The sequence below is a fragment of the Cydia pomonella genome, chromosome 6, assembly GCF_033807575.1.
Source record: "Cydia pomonella isolate Wapato2018A chromosome 6, ilCydPomo1, whole genome shotgun sequence".
Taxonomy (NCBI): domain Eukaryota; kingdom Metazoa; phylum Arthropoda; class Insecta; order Lepidoptera; family Tortricidae; genus Cydia; species Cydia pomonella.
The window spans coordinates 2,483,570-2,503,230 of NC_084708.1; the positions used below are offsets into that span (position 1 = coordinate 2,483,570).

At 36.4% G+C, this 19,661-nt stretch overlaps 1 protein-coding gene across 1 annotated transcript in view; it reads right to left on the minus strand.

Annotated features, from left to right (window-relative positions):
• The window catches only part of LOC133518691 (uncharacterized), a 36,062-nt gene extending 19,487 nt beyond the window's left edge, over positions 1-16,575 (minus strand). Inside the window, exon 1 of the mRNA XM_061852367.1 lies at positions 15,985-16,575. Within this exon, the coding sequence (XP_061708351.1) occupies positions 15,985-16,032 (48 nt within the window). The 5' untranslated portion in view covers positions 16,033-16,575. The remainder of the gene's footprint in view (positions 1-15,984) is intronic.
• Positions 16,576-19,661: the final 3,086 nt, after the last annotated feature.

Below are 19,661 nucleotides of genomic sequence, written 5' to 3' on the forward strand. Positions count from 1 at the left end.
TACATCATTTCCTAATAAACCATATTAATAAACTTTCTAAAAACTAACTAAACTTAACTTTAACAAAAAAAAAAAATATTATTAATTTTTAAAATTAACTTTTTTTTCTTTTCTTTTTTTTTTGGTCGAAGATCCAAGGGCAGACCCAGAACAAGATGGAAGGATGCAAAGTTTTATAAGATGGAAGGAAGGATGTAGTGTTAAAGGACATGAGTGCAAGTTATCCGAGGTGGATGTCGTGGACAGGGCGAAGTGGAGAAGGTTAAGCAAGAAAGCTGACTTCACCACCATGTAGGATACATAGCTAAGAAAAGAGAGGGAGATAATTTCTTAATAAAGGAAGAAAATATTGTAGCTAACTAATGAAACTTAGCTTTTTAGGGATAGATAAGGCTGCCTGTTGTTTAACCTCTGTTTGTGTTGCTGTTTTCTTTTATTGAGGTGTGCAATAAAGAGTATTTGTATTACCTTGTAAACATACATAGCTAAGCTTAGATTTAATTTATATGTCAACTTGTATTAGTTCACAAATGTGTTCACAATTTTTCTACAAATGTTTTCACAAATTTTCTAAAAATGTTTTCACAATTTTTCTAAAAATGTTTTCACAATTTTTCTAAAAATGTTTTCACAAATATTTCTAAAAATGTTTTCACAGATTTTCTTCGTTTCTCTATTACTTTCTTACTGTAGTCTATTTTGTCACTGGTGGTTGATCATACCGTGAGTCCGCGCGCACTGAAGTCCCTGGGCTGCTACCGGGAAAATCGTAATTCGTCAATTGCGGACATTTTTCTCTGTCACTCTAATTACGTTTTAGTGAGAGTAAAAGAGAAAGATCCCCGCAATTTGCGAATTTCGGTTTTCGCGGTAGGCCCCCTGCAGAATACCAGCACTGCGGCAGAAAAGCTGCAGCACATGCTGGGTCGGCGCCTTTTCTCGACTACACAGTCGTGACAAAAAAAAACCTAGTAATAAGTTTTAAATTTATTTTTATTATAATTTTATTACATGGGAGGGTGGGAGGGGGTTAGGGTCGGCAACGCGCATGTAACTCCTCTGGAGTTGCAGGCGTACATAGGCTACGGATACTGCGTACCATCAGGGGGGCGTATGCTTATTTGCCGCCGACATAGTATAAAAAAAAATCTTTTTAGGTCACGAGAATGTTTTGAAATAAAGTTTTTATCCACCTAATAGGTAATAAGTATATTTGTAAATGAAAAGATACAGGAGTACAAAAACAACCGCACTTCATTTCATTAAAATTATCGAAAATCATCTTGAAACGAAAACCTGTCAGAGTAATTTAAGAACCTGCTATCAAATTCGAATAAGATAGGACAATCAAAAGGCAATGACTTGTTATCTAGGCTATATCAGAGCTATATCGAATGACCTCTGCCCTGGCCCTAATCGCATGAAGGGTCAGTGGTCCTGAAGGGTCAACGCTCAAACCATCTATCCCCGACGGTCAATCGGAAATATTATCATGTTGGGAGTCTGCGTGAGTTGATTTCGTTAGATTTTTTTTCGAAGACTAAGAATGTGGTCTGGATTGTTTGGAATTTAATTTGCTTTAACTAGTTGCGAAAACGCGGTTCTTTCGCCCCGATTCGAAGAATGAGATATGATAACGATAAGTTGTCATTTAGATATCGTTTGTATCGGCCCGATTCGAAGAATGATTAAGACATGTTATCGATCTTTAAAAGATCGATAACTAAACGACATGTCAAAATTGACGTTAATTTCGATTCCGCTGTGATTCCAATAAGATCTATCTACGATATTTCTAACGTCAAAGTGACATTGGTTGCCCGAATCGCAGCTGCCGCAGCCGTTGGCAGCTGCTTCTGTCAACTATAGGAGCAGTCTCCGTAGCCTATGTGCCTGCAACTCCAGGGGAGTTACATGCGCGTTACCGACCCTAACACTCCACACCCTCGTTGAGCTCTGGCAGCCTTACTCACCGGCAGGAACACAACACTATGTGTAGGGTCTAGTTTTATTTGCCTGCGGTTTTCTGTAATGTGAAGGTACTTCACCAGTTGGGCTCTGCTCTAGATCTGGAATGACATCCGCTGTGCTGTGCCCTACCGCACAAAGCGAGATGACATTCACAGTGTCATACCTCTCTTTTGGACGTCGTTTAAGGACGAACCCGGGTCCAACAAAAGTATTTATATATTATTTTATCAGTAAAATATTGACCGAATGACTGATTGATCGAATTACGAATATTTGCGCACACAAGGCAAAGTCAACACGATTATAAAATAAAATTACGCGCAATAAGGACAAAGGCTGGGAATCTATAAAAATGGAAGTAAAAAACACGATATTGCTTCGAAGCTGATATTTTATGAAGCAATTTCATGTAAGATATTTGCCGTTATTTTGATCTCATTTGGCATTCAAAGTCCGCCTGCGGCGGTCTATTATGAGGGTCTACGGAAGACTTTCCGAAAAACTTAATAACTGTATTATGGACCCGGTTACGTCCAAAAGCGAGGTATGGGCATTGCGAATGTTATCTCGCTTTGAGTGGTAGGGCACAACACAGCGGATGTCATTCCAGATTTAGAGCAGAGCCCAACTGGGGAAGTACCTTCACATTACAGAAAACCGCAGCCAAATAACACTAGACTGCTTACCATGAGGTGGGACGCATGCTTGTTTGCCACCGATGTCATATTAAAAATATACACCAATTCGAACGTACACTAACATGACCGTTCCTGTACAGAGAAGTGCGAGCGAAATGCAAGATATCTGAATGACATCGTTTACATATGCCATTCTGACTTCAGATTACGTTCGAACTGACCAAACTCACGAGAAAACTTGTGAGACTGTGGGGAGACATACATCGTGTATTTATTATACGAACACATATTCTAAGTGTAGTTAGTATAGGCCCAAATGAATCAACTTTAATATATTAGACTAAAACATATTTTGATAAAATGAAATTATCACCAGAAAACTAGTGCGAGCTTGTATAACTTTAAAAGAAAATGTAAAACTAAGTAGTCAGGAATAAAGGCTATTTCATTTCAAATCAATTCAGATGCCAATATAATAAAAAACCGGACAAGTGCGAGTCGGACTCGCACACTGAGGGTTCCGTACTTTTTAGTATTTGTTGTTAGAGCGGCAACAGAAATACATCATATGTGATAATTTCAACTGTCTAGCTATGACGGTTCATGAGATACAGCCTGCATGGTGACAGACGGACAGACAACAGACGGACAGGCAGCGGAGTAGTCTTAGTAATAGGGTCCCGTTTTACCCTTTGGGTACGGAACCCTAAAAATGAAATATTTGACAAAAAAACTTGATCCTTATAAAATAATTCAACACACAACGTAATCATTTATTTGATTCTATTCAAAACGTCGCATTTACTGACACGACGTCGTCACATGTGATAACTATACACGCAACACATTATTGCTCGAAAATATTTTGAAAATGAATGGGGCCCTCTTTTAATTAAGGCGAAATTAAACATTTTATTTAATTAAAGGTTTCTTGGCACTGAAACCTACGTCTCTATTCAATTTGCGGTTGTTTTGAAAATACACGCTGTATAAAAGGAGGAACGTACTTTGGCACGCAGGTTATTTGTGTCTACCTAATTACTTACCTACATTTGTATTTATTGAAGCCTAAAAGCATGTTAGGTACTATTTATATACCCTAGAGTCTAGACCTAATTCGAAGAATTCGTAGCTTTCTGGGGCAATATTTTCATGTACCTACTTATTATAATAATTGGTATAAATGATTGACATCATTAGTGACGTTTTTGTTCATGATGTAAAGCGTTCAAAAGGTTAAAGCCGATGTCGATAATAAAGAGAGATAGGGTAGGGTAGACACAGCACTGGATCGAGATCAGTGGAGAAATCGGGGGGAAGCCGTCACCCAGCAGTAGGTACGACAGGATCCAAATAAAATAAATAATAGGGGATGCCGAGCGGGGTAAGATGATGACGACTCTTTTATTTCACGGAATGATTTATTTCTTGGAAGTTTCTCGATATATTGTTATTCCGTCTATATTCTCCCATTTTCATCTACCTAAGTTAATTCGGAATATATCTAAAGTATACCACTTATATTCTAAATCGACTGTTTATCAATACAGAGTTATTTCATCAAAACATAGTTACAATTATTAACTTGTTTTTATATGGTTCTACCTACAAGAACTAATGATCATTCATTCAAGTATATCAATTCAATGTAAAGCTAGACTCCAATCATCTTATATATAGAAGAGAATAGTATGATATTATTGGAAAACATAATCTCGATTCAAGTTTCACAACTTGTTAATGGTTTGAACTGGTTTTGATCCGATGTTGACGATCGTTTTGGTGACTGGCGCGCATCTCCTGCACGACTTTCATCTCATTTCGCATTAATCAGCAAGAGCGATCTTCAAGGTCGTATATAAGATCAAAACCGTAACAAGTTGTTAAATCGGAATCGAGCACCTTTTTAAGACGAAAGGAGACTCCACAAAAAAAACGAAACTGTGATCCGCCCCGCTATTTTGTATGAGACAGAGTGCTGGGCTTCACCAAGAAACATCTCACAAAGCTGCACAGCACTTGATGCCATGCGCATCACGCTGGTCAGCGAGCGTTACCAGGCTTGACAAAATCAAGAACAAATATACTATCAGAAGTAGCTTCAAAATTGCCCCTGTAGTTGAAAAAGTCCAAGAAAAACGTTTGCGCTGGTACGGACACATCCTCAGGCGTCCTGAAGACCACATGGTGCCAGTAGCCCTAGACATACCATCGATGAAGCATGGCGAAAGCCCGTGGAGGGCTTTCGCCATGCTTCATCGATGCTTCACTTGGCTAACGATGGTCCAAAAAGACCTGAAACAAGCAGATATGAACCCAGATATTGCCCAAAATCGCCCAGAATGGAGAAAACGAGGAGAGCTGAACCCAGATGATGACAAATGTCGAAGGCAGATGATGATGAAAGTGGACGACCGCCCCGAAATCAGAACCCCTAGTGTACATTTATTCGATAGCGTGACGTGACGTACGCGTTTGCATTAAGTCTCATTTTGTATGGGATTTAGGAACAGCGCGCCAAGCGGGACATTTTGGAAACTCAAAATCCAATATTGACGACCGGTTTGGCCTAGTCGGTAGAGACCCTGCCTATGAAGCTGATGGTCCCAGGTTCAAATCCTGGTAAGGGCATTTATTCGTGTGATGAGCATGGATATTTGTTCCTGAGTCATGGGTGTTTTCTATGTATTTAAGTATTTATAAATATTTATATATTATATATATCGTTGTCTAAGTACCCTCAACACAAGCCTTATTGAGCTTACTGTGGGACTTTGTCAATTTGTGTAATAATGTCCTATAATATATATATAATATTGCAAACGCGTACGTCACGTTTCGCTATTGAATAAATTTACACTAGAGGTACAGGATGACAGATGGTACGAAAAGTCACGTGACTATTTCCATACATTATTCTATTGGCGTTTTCTATCAACGTTTGTCATCTTAGTCCCCCAGCAGTGGCAACATGGTTCCATTTTTATCGCTTGTCACTATGCCCGTCACTTTTGCACTTACATACTTATTAGAACGTGACAGGCATGGTGACAAATGATAAAGAGCCGACCATCTTAGCCCTACTGTTCTAGATTCTAGCTGCCATCGCTAGCCAACCTGTCTAAACACTTGCACTATCAGAGCAATAACTCGTATTATCAGTAATATAGGTTTATGTTTACTGTTATTGTTGTCCGCGTGCACTCCAGATTGCGTTGAAGCATTAAATGTCGTGTTGATTGATGATTCTTTGTTTCATTCAATAATGTTATGTCTTTTATTTGGAAACATAATATACAGCATTACAGTCGAATTACAGTGAGACATCTCACTCGGTTCTCGTATCGTATCTCTTTTCTCTTAATTAATGTTTTAATTATACAGGACTCTTGGAGACCTTATGGAAAATTTGATAAACTATATAATCTTTTAGAGATATTTTACGACTCTAAATTTTTTTGTATCTGTTTGTTTTTTTTTTAATATTATTATTATAGTTTTTTTGTTGTAATTCGACATTAAGAGACTTTATACATCTCTAAGTAATTATAATTTACAGTAATATAAAATACTTTATACATTTCTAAGTATAGTATAGTAGTATAGTATAGTATAGTATAACATTAGTTTAAATTGATATTTGCAGTCAGTTGTATTTTATAATTGTTGTGTTTTTTGTTGTACGTAAATTTCTAAATTTACTAAAATCCATGTTGATGTGTAAAAGTACCCTTGTGGCCTATTTGCTGAATAAATGTTGAAGTTTGAACGATCACAATCAACTTTCATCCATCACCTCACAATACTGCAGACACGTCTGATGAACAGCCATCTATCGACTTGCAACCATATCACAATCTGGTGCCCATGACAGACGGGAGTTCAGCAGCCTCAGAGCCCGCACAGCTGGTCAAGTCAAGTCAAGTCAAAATATTCTTTATTCAAATAGGCCTAGCAACAAGCACTTTTAAATCGTCAAATTTTACAAATATTTATCATCTTAATTTAAATATCAGAGCAATTTATTGATGCAGTTATTATTGAATTATTATAGATATGGTAAACTTAATAATAAGAATTTCACAAAAGGATCGTCAAAAATCAAAATTGTATAAAAATACTAGTCTAGAAACTTTGTAGGATAAAATCTAAATGTCAAAAAATACGGTATATACTCGTATATATACATTGAATTATCAATTTCATCATTATTAACATAACAATAAATAATTCATTCTTTACAATCACACTTAATCCCACAGTGTTTCATCATTCATGTAGTATTGTGTGCTATAATAGGCTTTACGTTTGACATAATTTTTAAATTTACTAACAGACAATTCAGTTATAATATTAGGAAGTTTATTGTAAAATCTTACACAATTACCCATGAATGATTTCTTAATTTTATGGAGCTGGTGAGTTTTTATGTGTTACAGTGCGTGTAATTGGGACTGCCAACAGGTTATGACTTCGCGGTCTCAGGAGATTTTTTGGCACAAATGGAACAGCGAGTCTAAAAGTCCTCCTACCAGATATCCTTTATACAGAGTAGGATAAAATGACCTAGCCAAATTTAACAAATTAATTGTATACCTTTACCTACAGCGTTCGCAGTTACTTTAGCACATTTTATTTAATTCATCTCTAACGCATTACATTAATTTGAACCGTTTTGCGCATATGACTAAGACATCGCCACCTCTTTTCGATTTGTAAATTTTCTTGTCAGTTGAATTTGCTGAATGGTAAACCGGCAAGTATTTTGTAGACCTTTTGGTAGTTTTTACTCTTTGCCTATTTTCTCTGTGGAATCTGGGTAAGTTATGAGAACCAAGCTTAAGGCCCAATTCGAATATATTGAGTCGTCGTTTCAGTTCCTTATCGCTCAATATAATTTGTTTCCATATTTTATTCACCCTGACAGCAATTCTTAATGATGCATCATCCAAATATGAAAATATTTTCCAAGACAACTCCAACGGCAAGGACGTTATTGCGTCATTCTTTATTTCACACAATCTTTCAGAACCAAATATAAAAATACTGTTACTATACATGACGTTTCTTGGTTCCATTTTGTGTAAGAGGTTCCATTTTGTGTACTTTCAATAGGTTATGCAAAAAATTCCCGTACAGTTTCCATTTCGTCACGTTGTGGTATGATGTCAATACGCCATATTTCCCCCTATAACAATTACTGCGGGATAAACACCAATATTCCTACTATGAGCAAAATAATCCGCCGAACTAGTTTTTTAGTAATCCAAAAAATAACTGAACTTAAGTAATTGAAACTCTAGGTCCATGGGGTCCCAGCGCGCATAAGTTTTTTGGAGAAATCGCGAAACGTCGGGTTGAAGTAACTGGTGACCGAAGAGCTGGCGGCTTCCTCGCACAACGTATCAGTATTGCGATACAACGAGGAAATGCCGCCAGCATCCTTGGTATAATACCTCGAGGGCCTATTTTAGATATAAGCTAGTTATAGTAATCATCTGTATATATCCATTATGTATAGTGTAAATAAATATTCTTGATTAAGTAAAATTTTGATCAATATCTTAAAACCGATTTTATAGTTACAAACTGACCGATTGGCCTATCACAAAAGTAACATACCTAGTTCGCAAAAGGTTCCAATTTTTGCGTAACTGATTATTTTTTAATTTCAACATTCAACATTCTCTACCTTGCCACCAGCCCTTCTGCCACCCCCCACCCCAACGCCTTAAGTCTCGCCACCCAGCATGCATCACAGCCCAAAAACTGAGGAATTTTGACGTCAGACAGAGCTGGAAGTACGAGTGGAGCAAAATTACTGCTGGAACTACCCTACAAGCCATAGATCCCACAGCGAAACCAGACGGTTTTGGCCTGTCACGAAAGCTCTGGTGTCGTGTAAACAGACTGAGGACAGGTCACGGGCGCTGTAACTATTTTCGCCATAAATGGGGCTGGCGGGACTCTGCGCTCTGCGACTGTGGTGAAGAGGTTCAAACCATCGAGCATATTATACAGCGCTGCCCTTTGCACTCTTTTCCAGGCCCCCCGGAAGATCTGTTTAAATTAACACCAGACGCAATCTCGTGGCCTGAGACCCTGAATGTAGATTTATAATTATTTTATTTATCTATATATTTTTGAAATGTTTATGTTAATACGCCATACGATTAATTAAATAATCGGCGAAATCAGCACAGGCCTGTTATTGCTGGAATGGTTTAAACAACGCCGTCCGCTTGGAAATATAATCCAGCGAATAAATTGAACTCCGGTAAAGTCACGAAACGCCCACGCTGTACAAATAAATGTCCAAGCACGAGTTTTCAGACTGGTTTTATTTAAGGAAAATCTGTTGCTAGGTAGGTATTTAATACTTTTTTGACTTACTTTTTTTATACCACGTTGGCAAACAAGTTTACGGCCTGCCTGATGATAAGCAATCACTGCAGCCTATGGACGCCTCCAACTCGAAGTGTTGGAGGTTTTGCCGACCCTTTGAAATTCAAAATTCAAAAATTTATTCTGCAAGTAGGCCTCAAGGGCTCTTTTACAAGTCAGTAAAACATTATAGTAACATCATATAGTGACATGAAAAATACATAACAACATTTATAAATACAACAGCCAATACCTGGGTAAACATTACGTTATAATAACCTTAAAATAAATGATTACTAAAAACCTATACACTCCTTTTTTGAAGAGCCCCAGTGTAGCCTCTCGAGAAAATCTCGGCAGCCCATTCCACAGCCGGAGCGGAAGGAAATCGCAGCCATTTAGTGCTTTACTTATTTAAAAATAAGGTTGTTAGAGGCCTTATTTGTGTATAATAAAGGTACAATACTAGGGTAACTAATAAAAAAAAAAATCATGAAAAAAGAGCTTTAGCTATTTTTAAAGCACGTTAAAAAGGCTACATTTTCTTACAATCGTATTTGTATGTATGTATGTCAATTTATTGTTACAGGTTCACATAAAAAAGACAAAACAAAAATATAAATGTTATGTACAACGGCGAACTTATTCCTAAAAGGGATCACTTCCAGCTTACCTCTGAGAAAATGCGAAATGATAATACAATACGAGTAACAGGCGAAAGACAATTTAGTGTGAACAATTTAGAATGAGAATTTTGGACGCACATAAATTAGGACAAGAGTAATAAATAATATAATAATAATAATTCAGCCTATATACATCCCACTGCTGGGCACAGGCCTCGTCTCATGTGCGAGAGGGCTCGGGCTATAGTCCCCACGCTAGCCCAATGCGGATTGGGGACTTCACATAGTCACATACACCTTTGAATTTCTTCCCAGATGTATGCAGGTTTCCTCACGATGTTTTCCTTCACCGAAAAGCTAGATAGCTAGATAGATATATTGAAAACCGAAAAACTCATTGATACGAGCCAGGATTTGAGAGTAATAAATAACAAAAAAAAAATTCAAGCATTTTGCAGTTTATATGCATTGAATTTGACTCAAGCTCCTTTTCGCTATTTGCAGGACTCCTCTATTTTTACCTGAAGGACGAAGGTCACACTATATTAGTCGCTCGAGGCTAAGCGCTCGGAAAAACGGTAAATCCGGCTAAGCAACAGACTGCTGACATTGTGCCCCGCTATTGACCTGATTATATTTTAATCCAGGCTATGTAGATTAATGGTTAAAACGGATCTGTTCTGGGAACCTGTACTTTGAAAAAATAATTAAATTAAAAGAAAAAGGGCAGCTACTTTTATGAAGCTAAGATAGCCTAAGACCGGGGATTTGTTTGAAGACACTCGGGTAATATTTATTTGTTTTATTTAAGATTTATTGCAAAAGATATGGAATTTCAATCCAGAGGTCGCGGGGTCTAATCCTGGTTCGTACCTATGAATTTTTCAGAACTTATGTACCGAATAACATTTGATATTCACCACTAACTATTCGGCGAAGGAAAACATCGTGAGGAAATCTGCGTACAACCACCAACCCATCATAGGGCCAAACAGAAAGACTAAAAGTTGGTACAAGGAAAACAAACAATCCAATAAAGGCTTATATCTTATATGTTATAATATTATTCATATTATAATTTTGGGATCACAATACGGCTGTCATAAATTTAATTAGCAATCTTGAGGCCTTTTTCTAAGGACTTCAGTGATTCGAATCCTGGGTATTTGAGTTTCGCTCGACAGAAAAAACACGAACATAGACCGGTCTAAAATGCACTTTAAAAATTATAATGAAATTTGTACAATAGCCTAACTTATAAAAATTATTTATGCTTGAGGGAATTCAGCAAAAATTAAAAATAAATAAAACTTGATATCAGCGCTACCGGGCATGCCCTTCCATCTCGCTCGCGTACACTCAGTGAGAGTGAGAGAAAAAACACGAACTTACCGCACCTTAACGGTACCTTAGTGGGTAAATTACTATACAAAACTCTCGAGAGACTCAGACATAATAAATATATATAACACGGATCACGGATCGCTCCCTCGGTCACCGTGGACTGACCGGCCTTTTCCTGTAAGTGCTCTTGATGAGTACCCTCGTAATGGATCGAAATATGTCCAGCAAAATTTGAACTAAGTTATAAATATATTTTCACATCACCAATTCGGAAAAGGGCTTTTTCTTCATCACTCACCATCATCACCAGGATCAAAATAACATTTTTCTATTATAGGACACTATTTTTTTTTACTGACTTTTGTTTTAGCTAAAATAATATTTTTAAACATAATTGTGGAAATTAGGTGATGTGAAAAGAGTGCTCAGTATGACCTATATATTCAGCCCGTAAATTATTTCAGGTGACTAAATAAAGGCCTTGTATGTTTGGGTCAAAACAATTAACCGATGTATATTCAATAAACTGTATACTTACGTCCTTTTCGTATTATAGTGTTCTATGTGAAGATAATTAGTAGTATTATTAATTTTAATTTTACCTACTCTACTAGATAAATAAGACGTAATGTAAGTATACAAACATTGGTATCAGTTGACGGCTACTTCGAGCACATTAGACACATTCTAGTAAGCGAGAAAGAGAACGCCTCATCAATACCATGGGCTAAGGAGGGAGAGAATGATTGACCTTTTGTTGTTTTGTTAGACAGTGAGGCTTCTATACGTAGTACTATTGTGTTTTTTCTGCTACAGATTGCGTGAGGCCAATTCGAATATTTTTACATCAATACTGCTGCCACCTATGGAACGGTTCCGCCAAATATCAGCTGGCGGCCCTGGACTCGATAGAGCGCCGGGCTCATAGACTTTTTGGCGATGACCCATCTATCAAGTCAAAATTACAGAGCCTTGAGCATCGCCGTCGAGTCGCTAGCCTATCGGTGTTCTATCGGATACATTTCGGGGAGTGTGCACAGGAACTGCACGATCTGATCCCACCTTCCCCTTTCCATCATCGGACGTCCAGGCGTGGGGAGCGAATGCACCCGTTCGTGGTACACATTCCATTTGTTCGCACTAAACGGTTTGCCTCCTCTTTTTTGTTACGGACGGCTAAAGAATGGAATGCGCTCCCGCCCTCTGTATTCCCTGATAAATATGACCTCGGTCTCTTTAAAGCAAGAGTGAATAGGCTACTACTGAACCGGTGAGCTCCATCTTAGGCCCTGTCTTCACTTTCCATCAGGTGTGACTAGAGCCAATCGCCGATCAGTTTTTAATAAAAAAAAAAAAAAAAATATATCTAATTGATTACATTTAGTTATCATTCGCGTCATTTGACTCGCACTTGTCTCTCTATCACTCTTCCATATTAGTGTGACAGTGACAGCTGCGTTTCGTTCGCTACGGAGCGTTAACGATTGGCATGTTGGCCACGCGGCAGGGATCAGAAGCCGGCATTTTTTGTATGGGAACGAAAACGGTATTTTTTCGCTCTTTGTTAATTATTTCATTTCTAATTGGGCAAGTCGTAATCTAAAAACTTAGCTGAGTCCTACGTTTGCAGTATAAAATAAACCGAAATATATGGTTATTTCGAAGTTTTTGCGAAAAAGCGGCCAAGTGCGAATCGGACTCGCCCATGAAGGGTTCCGTACCATTTATGACGTATTAACAAAAACTACTTACTAGGTCTCGTTCAAACCAATTTTGGTGGAAGTTTGCATGATAATGTACATCATATATTTTTTTAGTTTTATCATTCTCTTATTTTAGAAGTTACAGGGGGGGACACATTTTACCACTGTGGAAGTATCTCTCGCGCAAACTATTCAGTTTAGATATTAGAAACCTCAATATCATTTTTGAATATCTATCCATTTTCATCAAACCCATTCTTATAGTTTCGGAAAAAAGTGGCTGTGACATACGGAAGGACAGACAGACATGACGAATCCATAAGGGTTCCGTTTTTTGCCATTTGACTACGGAACCCTAAAAACAACTACCGATCCTTGCTACGCGCGAGCGAGGCCCACGGGCGAATATTATTTTGATGTCCAAATAAAAGTTTTAATTGGCCTCAGTTCCACATACTCGTGTATGTTTTCCTTATAAAATTATTAATTACGTATGCGTTATTCAATAAACAAACGGGGGACGTTTCTGGGTTTACGTTTATCTTACACACACAATGATTAAATCTTATCTCATATGCAAATAATGTCAGTGTACTACACAATAGGATAGTTTTACATTAAAATAGTTCCGAGATAAAATTCTACGGTAGCACTCGACGGTATAGTTTGACTTTGAACTGATTCGAAATACTTACGGGCCGATTCGAAGAACGATAAGTTCTGGTTTAGATACGTTCTAATTTTGATATCGTTTGTATGTCGTATAATTGACAGAAGCAGCTGGATTCGGGCAACCAATGTCACTTTGACGTTAGACATATCGTAGATCTTATTGGGATCACAGCGGAATCGAAATAAACGTCAATTTTGACATGTCGTTTAGTTATCGATCTTTTAAAGATCTTAAATGTGTCTTAATTCTTCTCCTCCGATGTAGTATAATAAAAAACATTCCCATCGTATACTAAATGTACTAGACAAATGTAGAAGAGCGGGGCTTCCTGTCACAGGTATTATACATACTTACTAGGAAGTCCCAACCATGAATGTGTTATGTTGTATACTATTTAACGAAATAAATGCTTTTCGATTTTGATTTTTTGATATTTTTTCTTTACACACTCTTTCGCGACCTCGCTAAAGTTAGCGGGTCAACTGTCACACCTGCCAACATATGCACCCTCGTAATGTTCAGAAGCATGACCAAACATCCTCAATTTTCTTATGACAGTCTATAAGCCCCTAATAATACAAGAGAGATACTTCAAAACGAAAAAGCTCTCAATAAATTATATTCGTTTGTTTAAGAACTTATAGTGAAATCAAAGCAATTTGATTTAAATATAAGTTCTTAAACAAACGAAAATAATCTTTTTCGTTTCCGGATACGCCCTCATATCTCTCAATGTCTACCCAAAGAAATAATATGTATGTTAACAGCACCAATCATGGGACATTTAAGAGAAAATTTGGAGTATTTTTGATATTTCACCGACATCTGTAAAATTTCTACCGCTTTATGCTTTAAAAGTTGAATGTCCAATTCGTCCTCTATGTTTTCTGTGTATTTAATGAAAGCTACTGCAATTGGTTTTAATATTATTAACCAATTAAAACTATGGTTTTTTGCCCAAGTCATGGGATGTATGGCGCCATTAATTTTCAAACTAACCAATATCATTGAAAAATTAAACTTAACCAGCTCTTTGGGTCTTTTTTATGGTAAAATGTTGCCAGCGATTAAAAAGTGATGGTAAATACTTGTTTTATACCAATGGGATGGCCCATTACCGGTGCCTGTTCCATTATAGGAGTGTTTTCTATAATATAGTTTGATAAAACTCGATACACAGACGTAACAATACTTTCGTGGAAAACTAAAAATATTTATATTCATTAATTAATACAAACTGTAATTAGGTAATTAACACCAACAAATTAAGTTACTGTTTATGCTAAATGTGCACTCTATTAGTAGTACAATAAGGTGCATTTTCCTACCCACTCTTATTTCTTTGCAATCATTGTGTACTGATATTATTAGTTGTACAGCTAAAATCGATTTAACGTTTTTAATCATTTTAAAAACCCGATTGGTATGAAGTAATGAATCTAAATAATTTCATCGTTACTCGTTCTAATGGAATGTCAATAACTGTATTTTGCTTCAATAAATAAGTTCAATGACAGTTATAATTATAATTATAATTCAAGTTTAAAAGAATAAGGTTGATATACATATTTACGACATCATCGTCTTCCACGTGTTGTCCCAGCATTTTGCCACGGTTCATGGGCGCCTGGGGTCCACTTGCCAACTAATCCCAAGAATTGACGTAAGCACTAGTTTTTACTAAAGCGACAGCCATCTGACCTCCCAATCTAGAGGGTAAACTAGGCCTTATTGGGATTAGTCCGGTTTCCTCACAATGTTTTCCTTCACCGAAAAGCGACTGGTAAATATCAAATGATATTTCGTACATAAGTTCGGAAAAACTCATTGGTACGAGCCGGAGTTTGAACCCGCGACCTCCGGATTACAAGTCGCATACTCTTACTGCCCTCAAATGACACAGAGGCGTATTCTGATTTAAGTAATAGGTTACGAAATAGATCTGCATTAGAAATGGATCTGATCTGCCAGTGTCAAAAGTGACGTTTTTGGTTGATGTAATGTCATTTTTGACACTGACAGATCAGATCCATATCGGATCCAGATCTAATTCTTAACCTATTATCAAAATCAGAATACGCCCGACATTTTTGAAAAACTGACTCTCTGTGGCCCGAACGGCCACAGAGAGTCAGTTTTTCAATCAAAAACATCACTTTTGACACTAACAGATCGGTATCGTATCGCTGTGATGTCTTATAAGCATTGTTCGAATACGGACATACAAATTCTCCCGACATTGGTACTGAAATTATTGTAACAATTGAATTGATGGCGATAATAAGTAACATTTAAAATATTTACCTATTTGTAATTTTTTCATTTTTTCAACTTTTTTGACTGAATGTGAGTTACCTTTTTTACTAACATATCACTCAGTAAGCTTTAGAGATGGTGATGAAAAGAAATGATATTTTATTTGCTGAAAATGTAAATTAGAAGCAAAAAACACATTTTGTAGAGATCATCTACATACACGTGAATATAAATAGGGTAACGGCCAATTAAACACTTACGGTTTTAAAGATCATAAAGTATGAGAAGTCTATGTCCAACTCTTGTTGCAATAATATAAAAGTTTTATATAAAAAATAATTATAAAATTATCCGATATAGACTAAGCACTAAAACATTTCAAAACTTACCTTCAACCACCTCCTTCGAGTCTCCGTGAGAAAATCAGTCAACACCATCTTCACAACACAAAAGTTTCGATCCTCACAAGCGAACGGCGTGCGTGCGGCGCGGCAGCGTCGGCGGGAATGACTGCTCACCCCCGCGTGGACTGAATGGAAAGGACGTATGTGTATTCACTTGTTTTATTATTTGTTGATGAGTTGTGGGGAGAAAGGCGTATCTGCATATACTCGTAAAGGTCTTCGCACACTATACCAATTCCACACCAACTCAACTCACTTTTGGTTCACCTTAGTGGACGACGCGTAGACCACCCGACGTTACCTAAATTTTAAACATTGTACTATAGGACATACAAGATAAGGCTTTAATTTCAATATTTAATTTTGAGTCGAGTGGCTGTTGAGTTGTAACAATGTGCTGAGACCTTAAGTTGATAAATTCCCGCGTACTTGGACAAGTACATGTTCAATTAGAGTTTAAGACTTTTCTAAATTCAAAAGCGAAATAATTGTCCTTAGTCTTACGAGGTTAGAGTCAGACCAGCCTAAGTTGGCAGCGATTTTTATAGGCCAGCCTGTGAAAGTGTATTCAATTTCATAGAAGTTTCACGTTTAAAATAAGACTTGCACTGTCTGTGCTAACAAAATCGCTTTCAACTTAACTTGGTTTGTCTCTATAAATATTTTGATATTCGTAAGCAAGCTAGAATTATGCATTTCTAATTACCTACTTGTTGGTTAGTTATGGCGGGAAAAAAGGGCTGTTCTACACAAAGTTCTTGATATTTGTAGCCAATTATTACCTATGAATAGTGAAACGGTGTAACTCCATTGACTTTAAACTTTGTAGATAAATTACGATAAAGAAATATGACGTATCTGTTTACATAATGATTATTCCGTAAATAAATCAGATATTAAAGAACTTTAAAATGGCATCGAAAGTACGTTACTTAATGAGAAAAATTACATTAATTACTTTTTATTAATAAAGCAGAAATATCCAAAATGTTAAGTTTTTAAACGCCCTCATACATTAAGGAGTAAGTACGGTGTTCGCCAAGTGGTTTAATTTGTTTAATTTGTCTAGGTGCAGTAAGAGATAGAAATATGGTTATTTTTTTAAATAAAGTAACAAAATTATTTTAAGTGGTGAAAGTAAAACAATTTCTTAATCATCATTCATTGATAACAACTAAATTATTGGGCCTTTTAAACTAAGCCCTCAGCGCACGTCGTACTAAATATATGGGACAGTTTAAACTGAATAATTCAAATAATTCTAATTTCATTCAAAAAAGTTATTAATGAGGTTTTACTCATTGAGTACCGTACATTCGATATTAATTAAACGTTTTTTGATATATTTAACATTTCCAGAATAATCGGCTGTAAACACGAGATTAGATTAGATTAATTTATTTCTAATTGAAAATTACATGATATATACCAATGTCACAATGTTTCTAAATAACATGAACTCACAAAAAGATCGTCAGATTGTATAAGATTATAATAATTTATTTAAAATAATCAAATATTAAGGAAAAAATAAATAATAAAAAACAAAAACAACAATCAAATCATACTAAATATGATGTCAAAAACTACCTATAGGTACCTATGTAAAAAATATAAACAATGTCAAAAAATTACACCCTATATACTTGATACGCGTAGGGAAGTGTTTGCTTAGCGAAAACGGCGTATGTCAATTGTGACATTATCTATGAAAAGGGACCTTATTGTCGATAGCGCTTACGCTTACTGCGTAGCGCGGCGTTGTTTATAATATGAAAGCATCGATAATAATGGCGTAAACGCCACCGACAATAAGGTCCCTTTTCATAGATAATGTCACAATTTGCTTGAAATGACTTGTTGATGGTTATCGTAGTTAGCTACAAAAATTGCGTATCTCCCGAAATTATTAGTAGTTGTTGCAATTACTTGTGTACGAAAATGTCCCAATTAACTGAAAGAATTAAGATAGTAATTATTTAGAAATTGATAGTAAGTAAATATCATTTATTGCACCACAAAGAAAACTAATTCAGAACAGATTTACTATATAAATAAAGTTAGTAACAAGCGGTCTTATCGCTATAAGCGATCTCTTCCAGACAACCTTAAGGTAGTTAGAATGACTAAGGACCCCTTTTTGGGTTCTACAACTAAATAATAATAATAATAATTCAGCCTATATACGTCCCACTGCTGGGCACAGGCCTCCTCTCATGTGCGAGAGGTTCTACTACTACTTATTAATTATTTTGTGTTTGTCCACTGACTCTAAAATAAATTAAAATAAAATAAATAAATAAATATTATAGGACATTATTACACAAATTGACTAAGTCCCACAATAAGCTCAATAAGGCTTGTGTTGAGGGTACTTAGACAACGATATATATAATATATAAATATCTATAAATACTTAAATACATAGAAAACACCCATGACTCAGGAACAAATATCCATGCTCATCACACGAATAAACGCCCTTACCAGGATTTGAACCCGGGACCATCAGCTTCATAGGCAGGGTCACTACCCACTAGACCAAACCGGTCGTCAAAATCGACATGATTTTTGTCAAAAAAAACTATAGCTTGTATTGTACTGATTTTCCCTCACCCGCCCCAATTAGGTTGCCTAATTAAGGGTCCCCTGCACGCTCGGTTCTCCATACAAACGTAGTTACGTTCTCATTTATAAACGACTAGCTAGATTGCTCTGAAACTTTGTACTTACAATAGGATAAGGTATATCTAGGGCTGTAATTAGATTATGTAGCTTCTGATACGATAGTTAATACAATACAGCAAATTTAAGATTTTCATACAAAACTTGTTTATTGCTCTATTTTGTCTGTTTTAGAAATTGGAGCTATTGTGCGAAGTGCGTGGCGGGGGTAAGTAAAGCGATCCCAGCGCATAAGGTGGTAAAAATTAGAACTAACTGCGGATAGCGTCTTTAACATTTCGTACAATTATACGGCTCGAAATGAAACTTTGATTTACGATTACTCCTGAAATATTCATTTAAATTGTATGGTGTAAGAGGCCATTGTAATCTGTATGAAATGCTTAATATAACTAATGTATTTATTTTGATAATTGTTAATAATGTATCCATGTAAATAGCTTTGCAAATGCCACATATTACGTGATCTTTTTCTAGAAGTTAAGAATGGATATAGTAAGTTATCCTTAAAAGATAGACATTTCACATCGTGGACTTTTTTGTAGACCTATGAATGAGAAACAACCCCATCATACATTGTGTTGTTATAGCTCAAACGGATTAGGCAGCGTTTTCGATTAAAGCTCCTAGCCAGCGTGATTTTTTTCCGACAACATCGTTATATTTCAAACAATTTACACAAAACCTTAACAAGTTATATACTTAAGCCTTCCTCAAGAATCACTCTATTGATAGATGAAAGTCGTATGAAAATCCGTTCAGTAGTTTTTAGTTTTGGAGTATTTTTATAAGATGTAGTGAATTAACGTTTTCCCCTGTTGCGTGACAGTCGTGCACGCTCCCAATATAAACTAATTACAGGACTAGATATACCTCATGTCATTGTATGTGCAAAGTTTCATTACAATCCAACACGTAGTTTAAAAAAAAAAACGAAACTCGATTTGTATCGGAAGGTGAAATTCGGCCGAGCTTGT